Source organism: Oncorhynchus masou, chromosome 14, assembly GCF_036934945.1.
Source record: "Oncorhynchus masou masou isolate Uvic2021 chromosome 14, UVic_Omas_1.1, whole genome shotgun sequence".
Lineage (NCBI taxonomy): Eukaryota > Metazoa > Chordata > Actinopteri > Salmoniformes > Salmonidae > Oncorhynchus > Oncorhynchus masou.
Window position 1 is genome coordinate 1,054,418 of NC_088225.1, and position 27,980 is coordinate 1,082,397.

The 27,980-nt window shown below is 41.8% G+C and overlaps 1 protein-coding gene across 2 annotated transcripts; it reads right to left on the minus strand.

Moving 5' to 3' along the window:
* LOC135553936 (synaptogyrin-1-like) lies at positions 1-27,527 on the minus strand. Of its 2 annotated transcripts, none has more exons than XM_064985883.1 (4): positions 26,882-27,527; positions 9,028-9,265; positions 7,820-7,965; positions 1-5,714 (listed from the first exon to the last, which is right to left on the minus strand). In XM_064985883.1, exons 1-4 carry the CDS (start codon positions 26,993-26,995, stop codon positions 5,505-5,507), a joined length of 708 nt encoding a protein of 235 aa, XP_064841955.1. In that variant the 5' UTR covers positions 26,996-27,527; the 3' UTR covers positions 1-5,504. The 2 variants fall into 2 exon arrangements, with proteins under 2 accessions (XP_064841955.1, XP_064841956.1); XM_064985884.1 differs by lacking the exon at positions 1-5,714 and adding an exon at positions 6,253-7,202 and having other exon boundaries at positions 26,882-27,524.
* Positions 27,528-27,980: the final 453 nt, after the last annotated feature.

Sequence of the window (27,980 nt, forward strand, 5' to 3'; positions counted from 1 at the left end):
TTCAACCATACCACAGCTTTTCCTTTATTGACCATCTCCCGACAAAGTCCGCCACATCTACATCAGATCTTTCACAAACAAGCAACAAACAGGTAGTAATTATGTATCCTTAATTACTTAACTGATTAATTTAATCAAAAATCATCACATCAAAAGCATTACAACTATATTTTTTTCAACTCTGTAGTAGCACACAAAGACCAAATAATTCTTACACAATGTCTATATAATTGGTAGTTTTGTCCCATTATCCCAGTTTTTCTTTATAGTTGTTGGCCACACTTTATTTGTATAGTCCCATATAGATGAACTACAGATGGGGATAGTATCAACTAAGTAGCTGTTGATAAGCAAATGTCTGCTAAGGTTACGTTTATGATTAGGTTTAGAATAAGGGTTAGGGTTATAAGGTTAGGGCTAGGTTAAGGTTTAAGTTTAGTGTTAGGATAAGGGTTAAGGTTAGTGGATAGTTAGGTGAAATGTTTTTGTTAGTTTTTGAACATCGACTGACCATCTACAACCCATCTACTTGGGACTGTCCAAATAAAGTGTTACCTAAATGTTTTGCCCCAGAAAGGTTTGCAACAGTAAAACATGACAAAGAAAATGTTTCCTGATCAGAAAACAATGCCGTGCCGCACATAATGACAGCCGAAGATATCAGTTCTTTTGAAACACACACACTTTAAATGCATTAATACATACAGACATATGCTATTTTAATAATAGGTACAATATATTATCTTTGTTTATAACATAGTAATATCTGGTTAATAATAATGTATTTTTTTATTTATTTCATACATATATAATTACATGTTGTTCATAATTACACATTTGTTATGTATGCCACAAAATAAAACATCCTGTTTTTTAAAAATGATATCTGTAGTATATACAGCACCAGTCAAACGTTTGGACACACTTACTCATTCAAGGGTTTTCTATATTTTTATTATTGTTTACATTGTAGAATAATAGTGAAGACATCAAAACTACAAAATAACAGTCCTGTAGTAACCAAAAAAGTGTTAAAAAGCAGCCAACCTTTGTCTTGATGACAGCTTTGCACACACTTGGCATTCTCTCAACCAGCTTCATGAGGTAGTCACCTGGAATGCATTTCAATTAACAGGTTTGACTTGTTAAAAGTTAATTTGGGGAATTTCTTTGAGCCAATCAGTTGTGTTGTGACAAGGTAGGGGTGATATACAGAATATAGTCCATATTATGGCAAGTACAGCTCAAATAAGCAAAGAGAAGCGACAGTCCATCATTACTTTAAGACATAAAGGTCAGTCAATTCAGGAACATTTCAAGAACTTTGAAAGTTTCTTCAAGTGCAGTCGTAAAAACCGTCAAGCGATATGATGAACTGGCTCTCATGAAGGCCGCCACAGGAAAGGAAGACCCAGGGTTACCTCTGCTGCAGAGGATATGTTTTTATTAGAGCTACCAGCCTCAGAACATGCAGTCCAAGTAAATGCTTCAAAGGGTTCAAGTAACAGACACATCTTAACATCAACTGTTCAGAGGAGACTGCTTGAAACAGGCATTCATGGTCGATTTGCTGCAAAGAAACCACATCTAAAGGACACCAATAAAAAGAGACTTGCTGTGGCCAAGAAACACAATCGATGGACATTAGACCGGTGGAAATCAACTGACCATAAGTTCTGATAAGTTCAAATTTGAGATTTCTGGTTCCAACCGCCGTGTATTTGTGAGACGCATAGTAGGTGAACGGATGATCTCTGCATGTGTGGTTCCCACCGTGAAGCATTGAGGAGGAGGTGTGCTGGTGAGGGGTTGCTTTGCTGGTGACACTGTCAATGATTTATTTAGAATTCAAGGCACACAACCAGCATGGCTACCACAGCTTTCTGCAGCAATACCCCATCCCGCTTAGTGGGACGATCATTTGTTTTCAAGAGAAAAATGACCCAACAAACCTCCAGCCTGTGTAAGGGCTATTTGACCAAGAAGGAGAGTGATGGAGGGCTGCATCAGATGACCTGGCCTCCACAGTCACCCGACCTCAACCCAAATCAGATGGTTTGGGACGAGTTGGACCGCAGAGTGAAGGAAAAGCAGCCACAAGTGCTCAGCATATGTGGGAACTCCTTCAAGACTGATGGAAAAGCTTTCCAGGTGACTACCTCATGAAGCTGGTTGAGCGAATACCATGAGTGTGCAAAGCTGTCATCAAGGCAAAGGGTGGCTACTTTGAAGAATCTCAATGTAAAATATATTTTGATTTGTTAAAACCTTTTTGGTTACTACGTGATTCCATGTGTTATTTCATAGTTTTGATGTCTTTGCTATTATTCTACAATGTAGAAAATAGTAAAATTAAAGAAAAACTCTTGAATGAGTAGCTGTGTCCAAACATTAGACTGGTACTGTATATATACAAAAAATAGTAGAATATATATGCAATTCTTGAGCACGTTTTGCCTTGGAAAAACCCCCACTCAGTTACACATACATGAATCATTACAAGCATTTGGAAACAGAAATCACTAAAGTCTTCAGCTGTTGGCATGAAAGAAGAGATAACAAGCACCGGTCAGTCTGAAATCAACTGCTGGTATTCTAGTGCTAAGTCAAATGAGAGGCTTCTGAGCCCACTTTGGGAGAATCTCAATGGCATACTCCTCGCGTCCTCTCTTCTCACCCCCTTCTCTTTAAACCGTTGGATGAAAAAAAACAGAGATCCCGCCCCTTTGACTTTCTCCTCCAATTCTTTTGATATGTACATGAGGAGAGAGGACAGGAGTATGCAATTGACACTCTCGCTTTGATTTTCAGGACATACACAATGTCAGTTACTCGTGTCAAGCCAGTGTTGGTCACATTTTGGTTGGCAGTCAACGTTGGTGCATGGGGGTTGGTTATTGGCGGAAAAGGACTTGGCTTTTAAGTTGGTTATGTACATTGGTCTTCTTAATTAGTGCTTACACGTCATCAATATAGAATTTGGTGTCTGCTGATGGAATGCTTAAGAATTTGATTAAATGTTTACTGATTTATCTAGTTCGAGAATTTTCTGCTATGAACAGCTGAGGACAATATCTGAGTTTGCGCTGGTGATGACGCAGCACATCTGCAACAGCTCAATTTGTGTTAATGTGGCGCGTCTATAGTTGTGCTTTACTGTTAGTTGTTCGGTTCCTGTATGTCATACCCTGTCCTTTGTCCTGTATGATGGGATAACCTTTCAGATTTAGCACCGTTAACAGTGGGTTTGGCTTGGGTGTTAATTTGGCATAGATATGGCCAAGAGTAGACACCAAACAGTGCCATTTTACATTTGCCAAACAAAGAACACTAAACTGGCTGAAAAGGGATGGCAAGCAGGTCCTTGGTCATTATGCAATGACCAGGCTATAGTGTTGAGGCCCACAAAACACAGTGGTGTTTCGTAGGACTTGCGTTGTTCAGGTCCCATCACCTATATCATCATGTGACTATGTGACTCGTCCCTTTATGTTTGCCAGAAAGTAGGTTTGCACACGAAGTGCATTCCTAACGTTCCTTCTTTAATTTGTGTTGATATATGTGCTAGTATAGGTGTGTATGAGTTCCAAGACTGCATCCCGACTCCCCACCTCTCTCCCGAAGTGTGCACTTGCACACTCTCCATCAAGGGTTGGTGGAAAAACTCCTTCCAGCCAATGCTTACACCAATCCCATTTTATCCATGATGGGGAGTATGCAAGTGCACACTTTGGGATAAAGGTGGACAACTGGGACACATAGGTGAATTAAGGCTGCAGAAAATAACCCTCTTCTGGATAGAACTCTGTCTGATCCCATGGAGGTGGCCAACCAACTAAAGGCAAACCGCTTCCAGACACCGACACACACACAGACCATGGTCTCTGAGAAGACTCTCGCTAACCCCCATACCCTGCCTCCACCTTCCCAGCAATGTTGTAAGCACTCTGACTCACACACACAGTGATTGCAAACCCTTGGTCCTGTCCCACCCAGTTAGCCACCCAAAGTCCCTGTCAGGTATTCAAGTCTCAGATCTGTCAGTGCTATCTTGCCAACTCCTACAGTGCCTTCAGAAAGTATTCATAGCCCTCAAATTATTCTACATATTGCTGTGTTACGGCCTGAATTCAAAATGGATTAAATGTATTTTATCTACACACAATACCTAATAAGGACAAAGTAAAAACATGTTTTTTGCAAATGTATTGAACATAAAATCCAGAAATATTTAATTACATGAGTATTCACACCCCTGAGTCAATACATGTTAGAATCTCCTTTGGCAGCGATTACAGCTATGAATCTTTCTAGGGAAGTCTTTAAGAGCATTGCAAGCCTGAATTGGACAATATTTGCACATTATTCTTTTTTAAATTATTCAAGCTCTGTCCAGTTGGTTGTTGATCATTGCTAGACAGCCTTTTCAAGTCTTGCCATAGATTTTCAAGTTGATTTAAGTCAAAATTGTAACTAGGCCATTCAGGAACATTCAATGGCGTCTTGGTAAGCAACTCCAGTGTATATTTGCCCTTGTGATTTATGTTATTGTCCTGCTGAAAGGTGAATTTGTCTCCCAGTTTCTGAACCAGGTTCTTCTCTAATATTTTGCCTGTGTTTAGCTCTATTCCATTTCTTTTTATCCTAAAAAAGTCCCTAGTCTTGCCGAAGACAAGCATACCCATTACATGATGCAGACACCACCATGCTTGAAAATATGAAAAATGTGGTGGTCAGTGAGGTTTTTTGTTGGATTTGCCCCAAACATAAGACTTTGTATACAGGACATAGTTAATTGCTTTGCCACATTTTTTGCAGTTTTACTTTAATGCCTTATTGAAAACAGGAATTATTTGATTCTGTACAGGCCTCCTTCTGTTCACTCTATCATTTAGGTTAGTATTGTGGAGTTCCTATAATGTTGTTCATCCATTCACAGTTTTCCCCTATCACAGCCATTAAACTCTGTAAATGTTTTAGTCACCTTTGGCCTCGTGGTGAAATCTCGGAGCGGTTTCCTTGAGTTAGTTAGAATGCCTGTATCTTTGTAGTGACTAGGCTTTGCAGATTGTATCAATACACCCAATTAACTTCACCATGCTCAAACTAAGCACATTTTTACTCCTGAACTTATTTAGGCTTGCCACAAAAAAAGTGTTGAAAAAAGTGTTTCAGCTTTTCATTTTTTTATAAATATGTGAACATTTCTAAAAACACAATTCGACTTTGACATTATGGGCTATTGTGTGTAGGCCAGTGACACATCTAAATTTAATCAATTTGAAATTCAGGCTGTAACAACAAAATGTGGAAAAAGTCAATGGGTTTGAATACTTTCTGAAGGCCCTGTATTTCATCATCACAGCTAACACAAACAGATCTGGGACTTGGCTACCTTTAAGACACCCCATGTCCCCATAAACCACAAAAATGTCCCCTTAAACCACCCCTGATGCTGAGTAAGCCCATGCCTGGTCCTTCTCTTCCTCCATTGGCCCTCTGGCTCAGTACTCCTGGCCCTGGTAGCCAGCGGAGCCATCAAAGGCTGGCTCTGTGCTGGCCGCGGTGTCAATGTCGGTGGCATAGCTCGTGTAGTCAGTGCCCATGGGGGACGCAGCGTTGGGGTCGGCGGTGGGGTCAACGTATTCCTGGGAGAAGAGGGCCGAGTCAGCCCCCAGCTTGTACTTCTGAAAGCCCAGGAAGGCCTGCACCGCCTTCGGAGTAGAGAGGGTGTTATGCGGCAGGCGAACAATTGAAAAGGGAATGGGCAATAATATAGAGGCGATAGCAAAACAATGTATGCGTGGAGAAGGGAAGAGGGAGCCCCAGACCATAGGGGGCAGCGAGCGATTGGAAAGGGAATGGGCAACAACATGAAAGCAATAGCAAAAAAATATGTTGTGGGCGAGGGGGACAAACAAGAAAAGTGGAGACATGGGGTTGTGTGGGAGGGATTTGAATATGACAGATGGGCAGAATGAGATGACAGGATAGACGCAACCAATGATAGTGGAGGGGGGGGGGTATATCAGGTAACATGCCAGTGATTAAGAAAAGGTATGAAGTAAGGTTAGGAGGATGAATGGTAGTTAAACAAGGGTGGGACAACGAGAGAAAAAGAGAGAGGGAGAAAGGAGGAAGAGGGGAGGAGGATTAAGCCTGTTAGTCGGTTTTAAGCAGGGCGTGTCAAAACCGATACAGTCAGTGGTCCTGGAGTGACGTAAGGAACCTTTCACCTGATCAGGCACCGTCTTCGACTTATTTCTTTTTAATACAACAGTAACAATTTATCATGAATAATAAACATTCACAAATCATCACAGTGTCAGATACAAAGCAAAAATATCCAAACGAAAAGAAAACTCATAATACAAAATAACAGACAGATTCACATAGTGGTTGCAGCCAGCTGGACCTGGTAACACTAAACGCATGTCATTAAGCTGTAGTAGTTAGCTACAGCTGTGGCATGTGTGTATGGGGAAGCATAAGGCTAGATTAGGGAGAGGAGGTGAAAAGAGCTCATAGCTTTTCCTTCACAGATTTGTAGTTTTGGCATTGAAATAAAATGTGAACAATTACTACATATCTAAGATAAAATCTAACAAGGTTTGGGATCAAATTGGTATGAACTCTGTACATTTTTATCACTTTCTAATCATTTCCTTATTGAACATTTTCTGTAGAGCCACTTTGCATGGTTGGGATCAATCTAAGTTGAATGGTACCATGGAATAAAATCAAAATAATACTTTACATAAATTTTACAAAAATGAATTGAGGCAACCAGCAAAGGTGAACATAGCTAAAATGGTGGATTACTATGCCAGGCAATGAAGAACCTGATATGTCAACAGTAGAGTACCACCGTTTTAACCCCACAAAGACACTCATTTTTGGCAATGGTTTGATATCAAGGCACTTTGGAAGGGCAATCTGAATCTAGCAAGCAGATCCTAGCTGTAAACACTAGCCAATCATAGTAAACAAATACAAGGTACTCCTTCAATATGTTTGGCCATCTAAGGAGGACATCATTCAGACAGCCTGGACGGGAAGCTGGTGTGAGCAAAATAATGTGAGGGTCAGGATATCTATCATTAGGCTAGTGGTGGTGTGGGCTACGGAATGAACAGTTTGTTGTACTCTTCTTCGAACGACACTCTCTTTATCCTCTCCAGGGACAGCAGTGTCAGAGCACCCTAGAGAGAGACAAACAGGTCAGGGACAGTTATGGGATAGAAAGGGTGGCGAGGATGGGTGGTGAGGGTGGTCACCAGATACAATCCTTCCATAAAGTTATGTATCATAGTCTAGAAAAAGCTTAAGGTTGAGACGGAAGCAAAGATTAAATTGGCGAAGAGGTAGAAACTTAGATCTGAACTAACTAAAACAGAGATTAAGTATCATTGTATACAAAAATACAGCATATACAAAGATTAAAATTGAGAAAATTAGGAATCTAAACAGACCCAGAGAAGATAGAATTAGGAGAGAAAGCTCAGATCCAGGTTACAAAACAGCAGAAAAACAGAAGACACTTCTAAATATGAAGAAAAAGCAGTGTTAAACAGAGAAGTTCAAGACTGACAAAGAGGAGCAGAATGTTATGACCCAGCTTCAAATGGAGCAGAATTAGAGCCTGATGAAGAAGGCAGAGGTGATATGTAAATCAATTTAATTGAAGGGGCACTGATGGAAAAATGTGATATGAATACATTTTGCGTAAGATACATATTTTCTATTTTGTAGATGCACAAATGGCCATTACGCCAGACAGAAAGGTTGATGAAATGGAGGGCTGTTGTACTGTACGTACCCAGGTGAAGATGGAGAAAAAGGCGAAGGTAATGGCGGCTCGGGCTGCGTCCGCGCCCTCCCTTAGAGGGTTGTCCTCCTCCTTGGCAACCTGCCACTGGTTGGCCAGGAAACAGAACCCCACAAACCAGACAAACGACCAGAATGCTACAGCAAGGATGGGGAGAGAGAGAGGAAAAAAAGGAGAGGGAGAAACAGAAACCATTAATACTATGGGTGGTAAAACTAAAGAAAAAAATCTGTTCTTGAAATGTAATATCATACTCAGTAATACCACATTACAAATGTCATGCCAATAACAGACTGACATGAGTATGTTTGTGGTGTTGCTCATAATGCACAAAGGTCATGCAACAATATAAAAAAAACATATCAACTACTGATACACAACATATTTTGCACCCATTTTTACAAGCCTCAATAGCCTCACAGTAATCAAAGCTGAGCCTCAAAGGTCACAACGAGTATGTTAGGGTTTATCAGCCACACCACAGCTAACCAGAGGGGGGCACCTGTGCACATACAAAATGGCTCCTATTGTACTCAAGTCCGCAATGTCCTAGAGCTGGGATTCAAATTCCAGGGCTCTGTTCCAATACTATTAATATGCATCCTTCTTTAATCCTTTCCTTGAAGTAATCACCCATCTGATATAATATAATTGGTGAGAGCAATGCAGTGAAAAGCTTGCTTCTATGCCAATCCAGTCACGTTGGAGTGATTACATCAAGGAAAGGAGGAAGGAGGGGGTTATACATTTTAAGAGTATACAGACAGGGCCCAGTACACCTAATGGCTGTTGAAGAAACAAGACTTTTATCAATGTCCATGTATTGATCCGTGTTTCCTAAGAGTTTAGAAAGGCTAAAGACAAAGGCCACATCCACCTCCCCTGAACCGAACCTCCACAGGGCACCCAGATAAACCGTGTGCCTCCAAACACACTCCAAACTCGTATCATGACCATCTTCTCAACAAAAACAATCCCTTTCTTTGCTGTTAACGAACACACAATCACCTTCCGCATTCCCCAGTTAAACTCACACCAACAAGCCAAAACAACATTCTTCCTGTGTGGGGTGAAGTTGTCCGTTGACGCTGATCAGTGGTCAGTTTTGAATTTCCCCCAGTAATGGTTAAGGTTCGAATTGGGGGATGAAAAGCTGTTCCTAGACTGGTGCCTAGGAGAAACTACACCCCAGAGCTTACCAGACACTCCAATGTCAGCAAGCACAGCCTTCTTGCGGTCCTTGACGCTGCTGATCTGGGGGAAGTAGACGTCCAGGACCAGGAAGGCAGCACAGCTTAGGAAAGCCAGGGTTCCCATCCCCACTGCGTAGTTACAGGCATTCTGGTTCCTGTTGAAGATGCAGAACTCCTCAATCTCGTCAGGCCGGTTCACATAGCCCTCGTTGGCTATACAGCCAAAGATCACGATGGAGAAGAGCTGGGGGAAGAAGAGAACGAGGGTGTGAGAAAGAAGTTGATTGAGGAGAGAGGTTAGAGTAGGGAGAAAATGAGAAATGCATAGGAGCAAAAGCCTGCAAAATCAGTAGCTCCAGGAGGACAGTTGGCAACTGCTGATCTACAGCACATGGTCGTAAAATTAATGTGGATGGTAAATCAGTTGCACAAGCTGATCCTTTTAGTATTCTATGTAAATCTGTTATACAGGCATATGGAAAGTATTGTCATGATGTGGCAATCATTAATTCAATGACTTATCTTATCAATTACCTATGTTTAATTAATTACATGATTAAATTAATCACGTAACAACTTGGGGCACCATGGGAAACTTATTTAACAAGTTATTATCTCCCGAATTAAACTCACTTATACATGTATTTTTTACCTCATCAGTCTCATTCTGAACATCATAATATTCTATAAATATGCACGAACCCTAGTCTACATAATGACTCAGTTTACACAAATTGGCTTAATTATTTATTTACTAACTAACTAACTATTTACGCAGAAATACACACAGTATAGGTTGAATAATGCATTGAAAAGTCCCCAGTGCACTAACCCGATATGACAGCTGGTTACACAATGAAAGGGTTGGGGAAAGAAAGAACGGGAGAAGAAGAGACAAAGGAATTCAACTACCGTACATAGTTGAATAACACGCTCATCGTAAATATGGATATTTAGCACACTAACAACTGCTCATTCAGATTTAAAAATACAACGCAAATATGAAATCGCCCGATCCATCTGTGGCGAATAGTTCGACAGAAAGTCTCTGGTTATGTAAGTCTCTGGTTGTCCACCAGAGATCACCATGTCCTTAGTAGCTGCAGTATCTTTATTTGGTTCTGGAAGTGTTGGTTACACTGGATACATCAGACATTTCAATGATCGTTTGATAAGATCTTCCTTGTGTCTTTGGTCAAAGTTCTAGACTACTTTACATGCAGAGCGGCAGGCGGTGCGTCTTAGTCTTCTTCACTCGTCGAGTCTCAGGAGGGTCAAGTAGTTTTAAACCATTTTACACATCAGTAGCAACCAGGCAATGTAGCTATGTAGCCACCGCTCCATGCTGTCTGGTCTAATGTAAATTTAATTAGGAGTCCTTCAGAAGTACTCTGGAAAAAGGGCCATTCCATCCTTTTGGCATAATGTCTGTGCTCATGTAGGCGTGGTTACTGACTGGCAACAGTTTAGGTAGAAACAATTCTCATTTAGAAGGCTAAAATCACATTTCATCTTCCCACAAACAGTTTCATATTTAATCATAACTTTAACAACCTGACAACTGGGACGTATACATTTGTAGAGTAACTGTTATTTAGTTACACCGTTCTTAATGAAATCACAAAACAACAATTGATTTGACATGATTATTGTTTGGCGCCCCAACAATCATTTCCCACATTATTTGCGTTAGAAATATTGTTTTAAATGTCAAAAGGTTTTTTGATGTTAAAATTTTGGGGGCAGAGTCTCTTTCTACACACAAAGAATGTTTGACTTCTCCATACTTGCAGTGCACGAGACAGGAAGTTTACGACCAGTCGTCAAAGTCCTAGAACCAGCCCCACTTCATATCTGGTGGGAGAGAGAGAGGGGGAGCTCTGTTTGATCCTCACCCAGGAGTGAAAGTCATGACATTATTCAGACCCCTTGACTTTTTCCATGTTTTGTTACATTAAAGCCTTGTACTAAAATGTCCCAAAAACAGTCCTCATCAATCTACACACAATACCCCATAATCACAACTCAAGAACATTCAGAAACTTGTCCCGACACCACTTGTGCATTGTCTTGGCTGTGTGCTTCAGGTCGTTGCCTTGTTGGAAGGTGAACTTTCGCCCAAGTCGGAGGTCCTGAATGCTCTGGAGCAGGTTTTCATCAAGGATCTCTGTACTTTACTCCGTTCAGCTCTCCCTCGATCCTGACTAGTCTCCCAGTCCCTGCCGCTGAAGAACAGTCCCTCGACTTCTTGGCACTGACGGAAACATGGATCACCACAGACAACACTGCTACTCCTACTGCTCTCTCTTCGTCCGCCCACGTGTTCTCGCACACCCCGAGAGCTTCTGGTCAGCGGGGTGGTGGCACCGGGATCCTCATCTCTCCCAAGTGGTCATTCTCTCTTTCTCCCCTTACCCATCTGTCTATCGCCTCCTTTGAATTCCATGCTGTCACAGTTACCAGCCCTTTCAAGCTTAACATCCTTATCATTTATCGCCCTCCAGGTTCCCTCGGAGAGTTCATCAATGAGCTTGATGCCTTGATAAGCTCCTTTCCTGAGGACGGCTCACCTCTCACAGTCCTGGGCGACTTTAACCTCCCCACGTCTACCTTTGACTCATTCCTCTCGGCCTCCTTCTTTCCACTCCTCTCCTCTTTTGACCTCACCCTCTCACCTTCCCCCTACTCACAAGGCAGGCAATACGCTCGACCTCATCTTTACTAGATGCTGTTCTTCCACTAACCTCATTGCAACTCCCCTCCAAGTCTCCGACCACTACCTTGTATCCTTTTCCCTCTCGCTCTCATCCAACACTTCCCACACTGCCCCTACTCGGATGGTATCGCGCCGTCCCAACCTTCGCTCTCTCTCCCCCGCTACTCTCTCCTCTTCCATCCTATCATCTTTTCCCTCTGCTCATACCTTCTCCAACCTATCTCCTGATTCTGCCTCCTCAACCCTCCTCTCTTCCCTTTCTGCATCCTTTGACTCTCTATGTCCCCTATCCTCCAGGCCAGCTCGGTCCTCCCCTCCCGCTCCGTGGCTCGACGACTCATTGCGAGCTCACAGAACAGTGCTCCGGGCAGCCGAGCGGAAATGGAGGAAAACTCGCCTCCCTGCGGACCTGGCATCCTTTCACTCCCTCCTCTCTACATTTTCCTCCTCTGTCTCTGCTGCTAAAGCCACTTTCTTCCACTCTAAATTCCAAGCATCTGCCTCTAACCCTAGGAAGCTCTTTGCCACCTTCTCCTCCCTCCTGAATCCTCCTCCCCCCCCCCCCTCCTCCCTCTCTGCAGATGACTTCGTCAACCATTTTGAAAAGAAGGTCGACGACATCCGATCCTCGTTTGCTAAGTCAAACGACACCGCTGGTTCTGCTCACACTGCCCTACCCTGTGCTCTGACCTCTTTCTCCCCTCTCTCTCCAGATGAAATCTCGCTTCTTGTGACGGCCGGCCGCCCAACAACCTGCCCGCTTGACCCTATCCCCTCCTCTCTTCTCCAGACCATTTCCGGAGACCTTCTCCTTACCTCACCTCGCTCATCAACTCATCCCTGACCGCTGGCTACGTCCCTTCTGTCTTCAAGAGAGCGAGAGTTGCACCCCTTCTGAAAAAACCTACACTCGATCCCTCCGATGTCAACAACTACAGACCAGTATCCCTTCTTTCTTTTCTCTCCAAAACTCTTGAACGTGCCGTCCTTGGCCAGCTCTCCCGCTATCTCTCTCAGAATGACCTTCTTGATCCAAATCAGTCAGGTTTCAAGACTAGTCATTCAACTGAGACTGCTCTTCTCTGTATCACGGAGGCGCTCCGCACTGCTAAAGCTAACTCTCTCTCCTCTGCTCTCATCCTTCTAGACCTATCGGCTGCCTTCGACACTGTGAACCATCAGATCCTCCTCTCCACCCTCTCCGAGTTGGGCATCTCCGGTGCGGCCCACGCTTGGATTGCGTCCTACCTGACAGGTCGCTCCTACCAGGTGGCGTGGCGAGAATCTGTCTCCTCGCCACGCGCTCTCACCACTGGTGTCCCCCAGGGCTCTGTTCTAGGCCCTCTCCTATTCTCGCTATACACCAAGTCACTTGGCTCTGTCATAACCTCACATGGTCTCTCCTATCATTGCTATGCAGACGACACACAATTAATCTTCTCCTTTCCCCCTTCTGATGACCAGGTGGCGAATCGCATCTCTGCATGTCTGGCAGACATATCAGTGTGGATGACGGATCACCACCTCAAGCTGAACCTCGGCAAGACGGAGCTGCTCTTCCTCCCGGGCAAGGACTGCCCGTTCCATGATCTCGCCATCACGGTTGACAACTCCATTGTTTCCTCCTCCCAGAGCGCTAAGAACCTTGGTGTGATCCTGGACAACACCCTGTCATTCTCAACTAACATCAAGGCGGTGGCCCGTTCCTGTAGGTTCATGCTCTACAACATCCGCAGAGTACGCCCCTGCCTCACACAGGAAGCGGCGCAGGTCCTAATCCAGGCACTTGTCATCTCCCGTCTGGATTACTGCAACTCGCTGTTGGCTGGGCTCCCTGCCTGTGCCATTAAACCCCTACAACTCATCCAGAACGCCGCAGCCCGTCTGGTGTTCAACCTTCCCAAGTTCTCTCACGTCACCCCGCTCCTCCGCTCTCTCCACTGGCTTCCAGTTGAAGCTCGCATCCGCTACAAGACCATGGTGCTTGCCTACGGAGCTGTGAGGGGAACGGCACCGCAGTACCTCCAGGCTCTGATCAGGCCCTACACCCAAACAAGGGCACTGCGTTCATCCACCTCTGGCCTGCTCGCCTCCCTACCACTGAGGAAGTACAGTTCCCGCTCAGCCCAGTCAAAACTGTTCGCTGCTCTGGCCCCCCAATGGTGGAACAAACTCCCTCACGACGCCAGGACAGCGGAGTCAATCACCACCTTCCGGAGACACCTGAAACCCTACCTCTTCAAGGAATACCTAGGATAGGATAAAGCAATCCTTCTCACCCCCCCCCCCTTAAATGATTTAGATGCACTATTGTAAAGTGGCTGTTCCACTGATGTCAGAAGGTGAATTCAGCAATTTGTAAGTCGCTCTGGATAAGAGCGTCTGCTAAATGACGTAAATGTAAATGTAAACATCCCCACAGCAGGATGCTGCCACCACCATGCTTCACCGTAGGGATGGTGCCAGGTTTCCTCCAGATGTGACACTTGGCATTCAGACTAAATGAATTCAATATTGGTTTCAGACCAGAGAATCTTGTTTTTCTGATCTGAGAGTCCTTTTAGATGCTTTTTGGTAAACTCCCAGCAGGCAGTCACGTGCCTTTTACTGAGGAGGGGCTTCCGTCTGTCCATTCTACCATAAAGGCCTGATCGATAGAGTGCTGCAGAGATAGTTGTCCTTCTGGAAGGTTCTCCCATATCCTCAGAGGTCACCTCCCTGACCAAGGCCCTTCTCTCCCAATTACTCAGTTTGTCCAGGCGGTCAGCTCTAGGAAGAGTTGAGGTGGTTCCAAACTTCTTCCATTTAAGAATGGAGGCCACTGTGTTCTTGGGGACCGTCAATGCTGCAGACATTTTTTGGTACCCTTCCCCAGATCTGTGCCTCGACACAATCCGGATAATTCCTTTGACCTCATGTCTTGGTTTTTGCTCTGACATGTCAACTGTGGAACCTTATATAGAGAGGTGTGTGCCTTTCCAAATAATGTCCAATCAATTTAATTTATCAAGTTGTAGAAACATCAAGGATAATCCATGGAAACAGGATGCTCAATTTCAAGTCTCATAGCAAAGAATGATTTGTTAAAAAAGTTTGAAATATCCAATAAATGTCGTTCCACTTCATGATTGTGTCCCACTTGTTGTTGATTCTTCACAAAAAAATACAGTTTTATATCTTTATGTTTGAAGCCTGAAATGTGGCAAAAGGTCGCAAAGTTCAAGGGGGCCGAATACTTTCACAAGGCACTGTATATATATATATATATATATATTATATAAATATATATAAATATAAATATATATATATATATAAATATAAATATATATAAATATATATATATAAATATATATCATATAAATATATATATATTATATAAATATATATATATTATATAAATATATATATTATATATATATATACTATATATTATATATATACTATATATTATATATTATATATATACAGTGCCTTGTGAAAGTATTCGGCCCCCTTGAACTTTGCGACTTTTTGCCACATTTTATACATACATTCATTCAGTTTTTCACAATTCCTGACATTAGATGCGACCTTTTGCCACATTTCATATATATATATTTTATATAATATATATATAATATATATATATATAAAATAAATGTGAAATGTGGCAAAAGGTCGCATCTAATGTCAGGAATTGTGAAAAACTGAATTGTGAAAAACTGAGTTTACTCAGTTCAACTGTAAATACTGGATGGTTGAAAGTAGGAATTGTGAAGAGGTGTGTGTGTGTGTATATATATATATATAATATAATATAATATATATATATAATATATATACACACACAGAGGTGTGTGTGTGTGTATATATATATATATATAATATAATATAATATATATATATAATATATATACACACACACACAACTCTTCACAATTCCTACTTTCAACCATCCAGTATTTACAGTTGAACTGAGTAAACTCAGTTTTTCACAATTCCTGACATTTAATCCTAGTAAGAAAAATCCCTGTTTTAGGTCAGTTAGGATCACTACTTGATTACAAGCATTTCGCTACACTCGCATTAACATCTGCTAACAATGTGTATGTGACAAATAAAATTTGATTTTGATTTGAAGAATGGGAAATGTCAGAATAAGAGTAGAGAATTATTTATTTCAGCTTTAATTTATTTCATCACATTCCCAATGAGTCAGAAGTTTACATACACTCAATTAGCATTTGGTAGCATTTGGCCTTTACATTGTTTAACTTGGGTCAAACTTCTAACCCACTGGAATTGTGAATCAGTGAATGATAAGTGAAATAATCTGTAAACAATTGTTGGAAAAATTACTTGTGTCATGCACAAAGTAGATGTCCTAACCGACTTGCCAAAACTATAGTTTGTTAACAAACAATTTGTGGAGTGGTTGAAAAACGAGTTAACAACTCCAACCTAAGTGTATGTAAACTTCCCACTTCAACTGTATATGAAAATTGCACCCTTGCCTCCTTTCTTCCATGTTCTGAAAAAAAGAGAGTGCTGCTATCTGCTCCATAATTTCCTGCTTGATTCCACCCCATTATTTGATCATCTTCCTTTGTTGTCATTTTTCATCCCAAACTCCTCTTAACCATGCTTTATAGCTCAAATTGTAAGCATTTCATTGCACAGTTTACACTGTATCCTGTGCGGATGACAAAATTTGATTTGAAAATGCAAAGAGGATAGAGATTTGTTTGTGGACATGATCTGGTTGTAAATCTGTGAATTCCCTACTCTCTAGTTGTCTGCTGGTGTGGTCTCCCTCCTGGTCCATTCACCTGCTCAGATATATAATTACCAGGCTAGCAGCACAGCTCTCAGTCCTGTTTGGATCACAAGGCCCCAGCACCTCATAGATGTATGAAAGCAGGCATTGTGGCTGGCACCACGTGGGGTCCTGATCTTGTGATCATCAGCAGCCTTTCATACTCCATATTAAGCCTGAGGGAATTTAGTGTTTGTATGTCTTTCATGTGATCAAAAAAATAATAAACTTATGCACGACTTTCAAGATGAGCAGCACTGGCTTTCTGTTACAGTTTCACTGCTGCACCACAACCACAACCGAACAATTAAATGCATCCTAAAGATACATGTTGGATTACTGTCAGAGTCCCAGTCTGTGCCTATTAGTGTGCAGGATGTCTTTCAGGCAGGTCTACCTGCCTCAATCAGGCTTTGCACACCCTTACAGCTAGAGCTCCTTAGCTTTGCTGCAAGCTACAACCGAGGCCTACAGAGGAACTTTGCTCTTGCGGTCACAGCAATACTGTGAGCAGACTGCACTGGATGCCCTCTCGCTCTCTGAATCTCCTTGTGCTAGTCTCCCTCAGTCAGTGTATTCTCCTCCATCATGGAGGACCACTGATACAGATGTTGATTGAGATGTACATGAAGGAGTCCTTGACAAAGAAACATGGACACACACACACACATTGCTTGCTGGCCGAGCACCACATTTCTGCCCTCCCCCACAATAATTCCATTTTAATCTCTGTAACCTTGTGTTCACACACACACACAGAGACAGAGAGAGAGAGAGTGAAAGGTGGAACAACCAAGACTGATTGATTCTTTGAGTCACAAGACCAGAAGTCTTTCTCCATACTAATGCACACATAAGTACTACCAGGAAACCAGAAATGCCAACTCCCTATATACAGATGGCTAGCTGAATATAGGCCTAACATGAAGTTGCAGGTGTGCATGTTAATGCATAAGTAGCAGACAGCTCAACAAAAACACCAGAGGAAAAGGCACATCCATCTGAGACAAACCAACCATCAAACCCAATTTTTGCTGCTGTGGAAATATCAACGGAACAATGTTTTCAACTGGTTACAGTAATTTCAACAAAACAGTGCAAAAACAGAATGAAAAACGGTTACAAAATGAAAACCGATTGCTAGAGCAAGGTCGGCAATAGCAAATTCAAAACAAAACAAAACACTAAACAGTGTTTTTCAACATACCACTACCTACTACAACCCTGTTCCTGGAAAGCTAAGAGCGGTCCATATTCTCCACCGGTCTTCTCAGAGTAGATTGGCCTCAACTACTTACATCATAAGCCCTTACAAAATTCCCCCGCCCATTTTTACCTAAAGGCTGTGGTGAAAACTCTGTGCCCAGTAGAGCGTCTAGATCCAGATGCTTGTCTTGGCAGGAGGAACAACTCAATGACACCAATGTCATCCTGGTTTTGGGTAACTCTATTTGAGCTCCGCTCCAAAGAGCCGCATACACACAGAATCAGAGGTCCTCTCCACATCACAGCGAATCATCGTCACACAAATAACAAGAAGGAGAGAGGGAAGGAAAGGAGACGGCTAGTCGGGAATGTAGTGCTCATAACAGAGAAGAGAAAGATAGGGTTGCTATTGGGGAGGTGAAGTGCAGCTTTAGAATGACATTTAGCTGCTGTACCGTAGTGTGTATATACATTCGTGGCACACACACATTCCATTTAAACTGTCAAAAGAAAAAGAAAACAAAGGTTATCAGTTTGCTAGCTGAAAAATAACAGAGGGTCATCCAAAACATGAACACTAGTTCACATTTCACCAGGGCAAAGTCCCAGAAGAGTATTCTGGCTCATTAGCTCAACAGCTGCTGGGAATTGTTAGATATCCTACCAACATAAGACTACTACGAATACTTGACAGACTTCCATTCTATCGACACATTTCGTGGTATCCCTGCTGGCCTCTAGTTAATATGTGAAAAAAAACAATGCACACTGGGGCTTTTGGTAACTCCAACAAGGTTTAAGGGGTGTCAATCAACATTTCGGTCTAATGAGACCATGGTCAGTCAGGGTCATGTTCAAATAAAAAAATCCAATCAAATTTTACTCATCACGTTTTGTTAAGAACAGGTGTACACTCACAATGAAATGCTTACTTACGGGTCATTTTCCAACAATGCAGAGTTATAGATGAAATGTCATCAAAATTAAATAGTGACAGTAATAAATACACAGTGAATAACAATAAAGATAAAAAATAAATAACATGGCTATATAGTACCAGTACAGAGTCTATGTGCAGGGGTACGAGGTAATTGAGGTAGCTACAGTGGGGCAAAAAAGTATTTAGTCAGTCACCAATTGTGCAAGTTCTCCCACTTAAAAATATGAGAGGCCTGTAATTTGCATCATAGGTACACTTCAACTATGACAGACACAATTTGAAAAATAAATCAGAAAATCACATTGTAGGATTTTTTATGAATTTATTTGCAAATTATGGTGGAAAATAAGTATTTGGTCACCTACAAACAAGCAAGATTTCTGGCTCTCACAGACCTGTAACTTCTTCTTTAAGAGGCTCCTCTGTCCTCCACTCGTTACCTGTATTAATGGCACCAGTTTAAACTTGTTATCGGTATAAAAAGACACCTGTCCACAACCTCAAACAGTCACACTCCAAACTCCACTATGGCCAAGACCAAAAGAGCTGTCAAAGGACACCAGAAACAAAATTGCAATAGGTAAGCAGCTTGGTTTGAAGAAATCAACTGTGGTAGCAATTATTAGGAAATGGAAGATATACAAGACCACTGAAACTCCCTCGATCTGGGGCTACACGCAAGATTTCACCCCGTGGGGTCAAAATGATCACAAGAACGGTGAGCAAAAATCCCAGAACCACACGGGGGACCTAGTGAATGACCTGCAGAGAGCTGGGACCAAAGTAACAAAGCCTACCATCAGTAACACACTATGCAGCCAGGGACTCAAATCCTGCAGTGCCAGACGTGTTCCCCTGCTTAAGCCAGTACATGTCCAGGCCCGTCTGAAGTTTGCTAGAAAGCATTTGGATGATCCAGAAGAAGATTGGATGAATGTCAGACGGTCATATCAAACCAAAATATACATTTTTGGTAAAAACTCAACTCGTTGTGTTTGGAGGACAAAGAAGTTGCATCCAAAGAACACCATACCTACTGTGAAGCATGGGGGTGGAAACATCATGCTTTGGGGCTGTTTTTCTGCAAAGGGACCAGGACGACTGATCTGTGTAAAGGAAAGAATGAATGGGGGCATGTATCGTGAATTTTTTTTGTGAAAACCTCCTTCCATCAGCAAGGGCATTGAAGATGAAATGTGGCCGGGTCTTTCAGCATGACAATGATCCCAAACACACCGCCCGGGCAATGAAGGAGTGGCTTCGTAAGAAGCATTTCAAGGTCCTGGAGTGGCCTAGCCAGTCTCCAGATCTCAACCCCATAGAAAATCTTTGGAGGGAGTTGAAAGTCTGTGTTGCACAGCAACAGCCCCAAAACATCACTGCTCTAGAGGAGATCTGCATGGAGGAATGGGCCAAAATACCAGCAACAGTGTGTGAAAACCTTGTGAAGACTTACGGAAAATGTTTGACCTCTGTCATTGCCAACAAAGGGTATATAACAAAGTATTGAAATAAACTTTTGTTATTGACCAAATACTTATTTTCCACCATAATTTGCAAATAAATTCATTAAAAATCCTACAATGTGATTTTCTGGATTTTTTTCTTCTCATTGTGTCTGTCATAGTTGAAGTGTAGCTATGATGAAAATTACAGGCCTCTCATCTTTTTAAGTCGGAGAACTTGCACAATTGGTGGCTGACTAAATACTTTCCCCCCCCCCCCCACTCTATGTACATGTAGGTAGGGGTAAAGTTACTAGGCAACAGGATGGATGATAAACAGTAGCAGAACCCTATGTGGTGAAAGTGTGTGTGTGTGTGTGTGTAGTGCGTGTGTGTGTAAAATAGTTAGTGTAACAACAAAAAGGCCAACGCAGTCAACGCCATTTGATTAGCTATTTAGCAGTCTTGTTTTAGCAGTCTTATGGCTTGGGGGTAGAAGCTGTTCAGGGTCCTGTTGTGTCCAGACTTGGTGCACTGGTACTGCTTGCTGTGCGGCATAAGAGAGAACAGTCTGTGGTTTGCAGCAGGACACACTGTAGCAAAACATTTTGCATCAAAAAACAAAAACAAGTTCCCGGTGGTAACTCCACATAAAAAAACATCTCTCCTTACTGAACATGGTTTAGAAAGCAAGCAGAGGAGAGGAGGTCAAAAAGCTCAACATCCAAACCCTGTCACCTTTTACATACCAAACAGACATTACGCCTTGGCTGGAGAACATTTCAAATAATGTTCTTATGTCCCCAGCATCACTGCCAAACACCGGTGCAAAGTCTGACCGTGGAAATGCACTAATAGTGCTCCGGTTATAGTGACTCCGACATCTGAATGAACACGCCACGCAAACGCACACACACACCTAATGCAGTACCATCAACTATGGTGGAGCGTCATCAGGCCAGTGCAATAGAGTTTGGCTCGGCTCTGGTCATTATTGTGAGTAGGGTATAAGTGTCTATTTTCTTATTTTTTATTGTGTCTCTGTGCCTAATTGGTCAATTAAAATCAGTAACAACATTGACAAAGTAGCAGACATTGCAGCCCTCCAGAACCAGAGACCCACCAAAAGGAAATACTTCTCCATTTCCAGGTGTCCATCTACTGCATTAGCTCAATAAAGCTTGTATTGATCTGGTGACTGAGTAGTTTCTCAATGGGACACAGATCGACAGATCCCAGTGACATCATTAACAGGAGTACTAGAGAAAAATAACTGTGTTATTCAGAGAATGCTCCATGGAATGAAGAAAAACAACTCATTCCACATTCCCTCATGACTGGCAAGCACATGACTATTCTATTTTCTCAGACAAAGGCTTCACACTGAAAAGGCAGCAGATGATCGGACAAGGAAAAGAAAGCTGAACTAAAAGGGGGCTGATAGGATGTACTAAACTGTCATGTCACATGACCTATAACACCCTTAGTTACAAGGTCGCCATGATACAAAGACCCAGCCATTCTAAAGGCCGTCCCTGTCCACTTCCTCAGGGGAATAACGTACTTGTGTCGTGAGCAAGCCTCCTCTCATGTGTCCCCATTCCTCCCTCCCTTTCTCATGAGTGGGCCTGCCGGTGACATCTTTCTGGTGGTCTCTGACAGTCGTCATGCCAACGCAGCAGACCTCAATCAGCCAATCAGGATCTCGGTTGGGGAGGGGGGGGGATCAACCGCCCTCTCATCCTGAAGAGAAAGCTGTGGTCCAGCAAGTTAATACTAACCTATCATCATCATCATCACGGAGGGCTACATGGCAGATTTTAAAATGGGAGGGGCTGAGCTTACATTCCCCTTCTCGATATTAAATGGCAGATTTCGCTCCACCAAGACAAATGTGTTGGTGTCCATCTTTGTTTTGTTTAGCCTTAGTACTCATGAAAGCAGGTTGTCTGATCACACATTTCTGGATCTTAGCTGAATGAGGAATAAAACCTCGCCAGGATCATTGGAGTTCCCTCCCCAATCTGCTGCATTCCTTTATAGTGTTGTACACCTTTTCTCTAATCACTATGCTAGACAGACGGACGGACGGACAGGACAGGACAGACAGAGACAGGACAGACAGACGTGGGAAGTATTTGTTACATGTATTTTAAATGTTTTAAATGACTTGAGTATTTTTTAATTTGTATTGCACTGGGCTAGACTACACTCCAATGTATTTTGTAACAAGATAGTTTCGAGAGTTATCATTTGTATTTTCAAAATACTTTTCTATACCATTTAAAGAAAAAAAAATTAAATAGTGGTTCAACATTTTGTGGCCCCCTTTCACCCTGCATTGGTATCTGGTATCAGAAGTCTGATAGAACTATGGTGTGATAAGAGTGTATGCTAAATGAACTAAATATAAAATGTACATGTAAAAATTAACAATTGCAAAGCATGTTGAGTATTATTCTAATGAGCAGAGCCCCCCCTCCCCCCCTCCCCCAAAAGGCTATTAATAACAATAATAATAATACCAAGTGTGCTCTGCAGTTCATTTAGGTAGGTTCATTTTCACAACTACACTTAGGTAATTTTGCAGACACTCTTATCCAGAGTGACTTAGTCGCTGCACTCAACTAATCTAGATTAACAACATATCACAGTCATAGCAAGTAAATGTTTCTATAAACATTACTGGGAATGTAGTTGCTGTTGGGGCTGCCTACTTGCAAATCTATTTCTGTATTTAAAAATATACCAAATACATGCATTTTTATTAAATACATTTCAAACTACAAGCATTTTGTAGTTTATTTTGATACATTGATCTTTATGGTATTTTGTACTCCCCCCCATTTCCCTGCACTCACACATACACACACTCTGTGTCTTAGGCTTGGCTATTGATTACTACAGCTATTAGGCCTATTTGGAAACATCGATTCACTATGCATGATGCAGGTCTCAGATCTAAATGAAACACCAGGATAAGAGCAAATCAATTATTTTTGTCTTTCTGTTTATTTTAGATACAAAACAATAGCCTTCCATGTCCAATTACATCTGTTCGCAACAATAATGGCCTGAGAACCTTCACACGTGTAGCCTACAGCAGACAGGAATCTTTGGCTCCAGTAATTGAACCTTGCGGTCAGAAGGCACTGACGAGGCGCCAGTCTCGTGCCGCCACTGTATCCGGGGTTGTAATATATAGCCTCCAAAGCCTTGTCCTTACTAACACTTTAAATCCTAAGCTTGCTGATCATTGTCTGTGTAAATACTAGCCTACAAAGGCCTTGTCACTACTAATTGTGCACAAAGAGTTCAATAATAACAATAACGTTAAAGGGATACTTCCGGATTTTGGCAATGAGGCCCTTTATCTAGTCAGATGAACTTGTGGATACCATTTTTATGTCTCTGTGTCCAGTATGAAAGAAGTTAGAGGTAGTTTTGCGAGCCAATGCTAACTCGAGTTACCCATAGACTTCCAGTCATTGCGCTATCTACGAGCATGCTCATTGCTAAAATCCCCAAATATCCCTTTAACGAGAGGAAATCAAGCTCTGGTTATCACATTGATTTGTGGTGGACTGAAAATCATTCCATGCTTGACTATTGAGTTCTGAGATGGTTCCAAATTAGCCTGTCTGCATTTACACAGACAAAATCTTTTGCCGAGTAATGGTCTTTTGACCAATCAGATCAGATTTATATCAGAATTGACCTGGTCTCAGACTAGACATAACATGGTAAACAAAAATATGTCCCGCTCAAATTAGTATATGTTATGTTACGTTTGGTATGGTTACCAGTACTCAGAATTCTTGCTGGTATTGATGGCCTGTCAATCCCCCCTTGTGTGACTGAACATATTAATAATAATTCCTTTCTCCTGGCTGCCAATAACACCCCCCCCCCCCCCCCAATGACTGCTGTAGGATTGTGTCTTTGGCTTCTGGACCACAGAAAGTTGAAAACATGAAAGAAATACTGGTATCAATGGGATATGAGGAAGTGTTTATAAAATAATCCCCTTCACATTCCTATGGTTGGAAGTGGGGATGCACGATATATCGGTGAAGATAATTGGCCGACGTTAGCTAAAAATGCCAACATCTACATTGGCCCGATGTCTAGTTTAACGCCGATGAGCAAAACCGATGTCAAAGCTGACGTGCATACCTATATAACTTAGGTACATGACGTAATGACGCAACATAAAATGTTGCGCTACACAGCATTCCTAACCTAGACAACAATGTCAGCTATGTGGATCGAGGAGTCAACAAGTCGAGCAGTCATTTGAAAGAGTCAGAACATTTCAGCGAGACAACTCAAAAGGCGAAATCCATTAATGCCAAGATAATGGAATTCATTGCCATTGACAATCAACCGTTCTCTGTCGTGGGTGAAGTCGTATTTCATGCTAATGAATGTTGTGATTCTCATACCGCTGCTGCATTTGAGAACATGTTTGAAACTTGGAACCATGAACACACTAGCTGGCTCCATTCAAACAACTGACTCGAGAAATAAGCTCATCAACAGTCTGCAGCAGACGTGATATCCTCTGTCATGGCATTGAAACACCTGCTTAACAGCCATTCTCTCTTTACTGTGTGCCACCATGCTCGATGCTAATTACAAGGACCGCTACTTCGATGCAGACAAGAAACAGGGTTTACGTGAAATGTTATATACACAGCTGGACAAGATGGAAATGGACACAGTGACAGTGCATACTGAGGAAGAGAAGCCATGGACAGACAGACACTTCACTGCTTGACATGTATGATGAAATCCAGGTTGAGAATGAAACGACTGAACAAATGAACAACAAAACAGCACAGCAAGTAAGTGAAAGAAATAGGTTTTGATTATGATTTACTGGTAATGGGGACATACGTAAATGCCAACAAAATAACTTTTTGGTCAGTGTGGTGTGTGTGTAACCTTTATTTAACTATTTAACTTTATTTAACATTTAAGAACAAATTCTTATTTACAATGATGGCCTACCCCGGCCAAACTCGGACGACGCAGGGCCAATTGTGCGCTGCCCTATGGGATTCCCAATCACAGCCGGATGTGATACAGCCTGGATTCAAACCAGGGACTGTAGTGACGCCTCTTGTACAGAGATGCAGTGCCTTATACCGCTGCGTCCATGTGTGTGTGCTAACTATTTAACTGTACTACAATGCTTAAAAGGCCACAAAAAACTTTAATATCGGGTATCAGTATCGTTTTTTTTTTTTGGTCAAGGAAAATATTGGATATCAGTATCGGCCAAAAATGTCATATCGGTGCATCACTAGTTGGAAGAGGGTAAGATATTCCACATAAAATAAAAACGTCCAGGTTTTAAACAGTTACGTTTATGATGAAATAGTTTCAAAATGTTGACTGCCTCCATTCAGATTGCAAGGTGGGTGATGCTGCGGTGCGCAACAGGCATGGCCTTCCTCTTCTATCTAAACTTACAGTGCATCTAGTATGACAAAAATAAAGCATTTACACGTAAATATAAATTATCCGACCTACATTATATTTGGCCTAGACGTTAGACGTTAATATAAATTATCTGACCTACATTATATTTTGGCCTAGACTTTAGATGTTAATATAAATTATCCGACCTACATTATATTTGACCTAGACTTTAGACGTTAATATAAATTATCCGACAGACACTTTTTTTGCTAGTTTGCAACTACTTAGCCTGTCACTTTTTTTTGCTACTTTGCAACTACTAACCCTTCCCCTAACCTTATAACCTAACTCCCATCCTTAACGTTAGCCACCTATCTACCAAGCTAATGTTATTGGAATTCGTAACATATCATACATATTGCAAATTCATAACACATTGTATTAATTGCAAGTCGTAAAATATCGTGAATTGTAATTCATAACATATCATACGAAATAGATGGACATCCACAAATTAATAAATACTATACCATTTTGGTTAAATATGTTACGTCTACCCCGGATTCCACGTTGGCCTGTGTAAACACAGCCTGATAAAAGGGGCAATCTGCAGTTACTACATCCATTTCTGGACAAACAAATTATTGATATGTACCTATTGTTCTTGAAGAATATAATTTATAAATGCCTCATGAGCGTAACTCAACTGTCAAAATATAAACTTTTCTTACTCCAATGTTTGTAAACGAAATAAATGTAAACAAACACTATACAGCCTCAAAAAAATGGTTCAAACTATAATTGTGATATCATGGATGGTCAGTCCTTGCATCCATAGCTCGGTCTATGAACATGATTGGTTACATTACTCCAGACCCATTCCTCAGCTTTTTAGCGATACAGTGGCTGGGTGTGTGGCTTTGTTATTGTTTCAACTACTGATTGCTACTTTAACTGACATTTAGTAGTCTATAAAATAGGGGTCTTTAATTCAGTGGTAGCCATAACATTTTAATTGAACACATATGGTTTTCAAGACAAGGTAGCTATAGTCAGTAGTGAAATATTATGATAGTCTGAAAACAATCATTTATTTTGTGCGTCCCATTAACGTCCTTCCACTCAAATGTGTGCGTAAGCAGGGTATATAGCCTAGTCTATGGGGTTAACAGATTGCCTACTAGTCAATAGGTTTGCTTTTAAATCCTACACATTGCTCGACTGTTTGTAGATATTTTGCTGTACACACACAAACCACCCGTGTCATCCACTCTTGAATTGTTAAAACGACGTGCTCAAATAAACGACACAATACATGACCACTCACTCACCCAGCACACAAGCCGAAGGATCGTTTGAGGCTGTTGAAAGAACGTCAATGGGTCGAAGGCTCCTCCAGCCTTCCCCGCACCGTATGCTTGCATCCCTTGCATCACCCCCTCCATCTTCAGCTGCGGCTGGTGGTGATTTCCCCGTCTCCGAATTCAGTACCCAGTCTAAGACGTTAAAGTACGTGGGTTTGGGCGCTCGTTCAGTGTACTGACCTTGGTATTATTATAACGCTGCCCGTTGTAACGGGATTGACTCGGTTTTAATTGATCCTAGTCTCTGCTCTGCCCTTTTGCTAATCCAAAACCTTCCGAACGTGGCTGCTTTCTGTGGTTTTGAAGCTAATTTATTTCCCTCAACAGCCTCTTCCCCTTCTAAGTTCCCTTTCTCATCTAAAGGGTTGAGATAGAAGCCGAGCAGACATGCATTCTAGTGAGTAGCGAGTGCGCGCATACGGCACAGTCAAGTTTTTGACGCGCACTCACTCTCGACAATCACAGCAAGCTCATTGCCATTTTATTTTTACTGAGTCGCGCTCCTAACATAAAACATGATCTTATTCATTAACGGGGAAATAAACCTATCACCATTTAAAAAAAATACGCCTACACGCTAGGACTTGAAGTGGGGAGAAACAAGCCCACTCACTACAGGCTCAGATATTTATTATATGCATGGGTGATCAGCGATCTCTTCCTGATTTACAAATTGGATCAACTGCTTTGCTCAATCTGTTCGTCTCCCCAGTCTACCGTGTCGGAGAGGCCTATGCCATCTGGCGGATAACTATTGGCAGTGGCTCTCACGAGGCAAAACATTGTTCATGACTATGTATTGTGTTGTGTTTAAATCTAGAATGTATCGTTCAAGTAATTTACTGACTCGTGATTTTTAGTCCAGGGCATAAAGAGCCACCCAGAGACATATCCCATGAAAATGAGTAAAGCCTGCAAATCCCGAGGTATAATTATATTTCATGAGAAGGTATGACATTACCACGAAAAGATAGACTTATAAGCCTATTGCTTTTTGTTCTTCAGAGCCAACTGAATGACATTAGGACAATAAATAAAGAGAACAACTATTGTAAGTGAGCTGCTG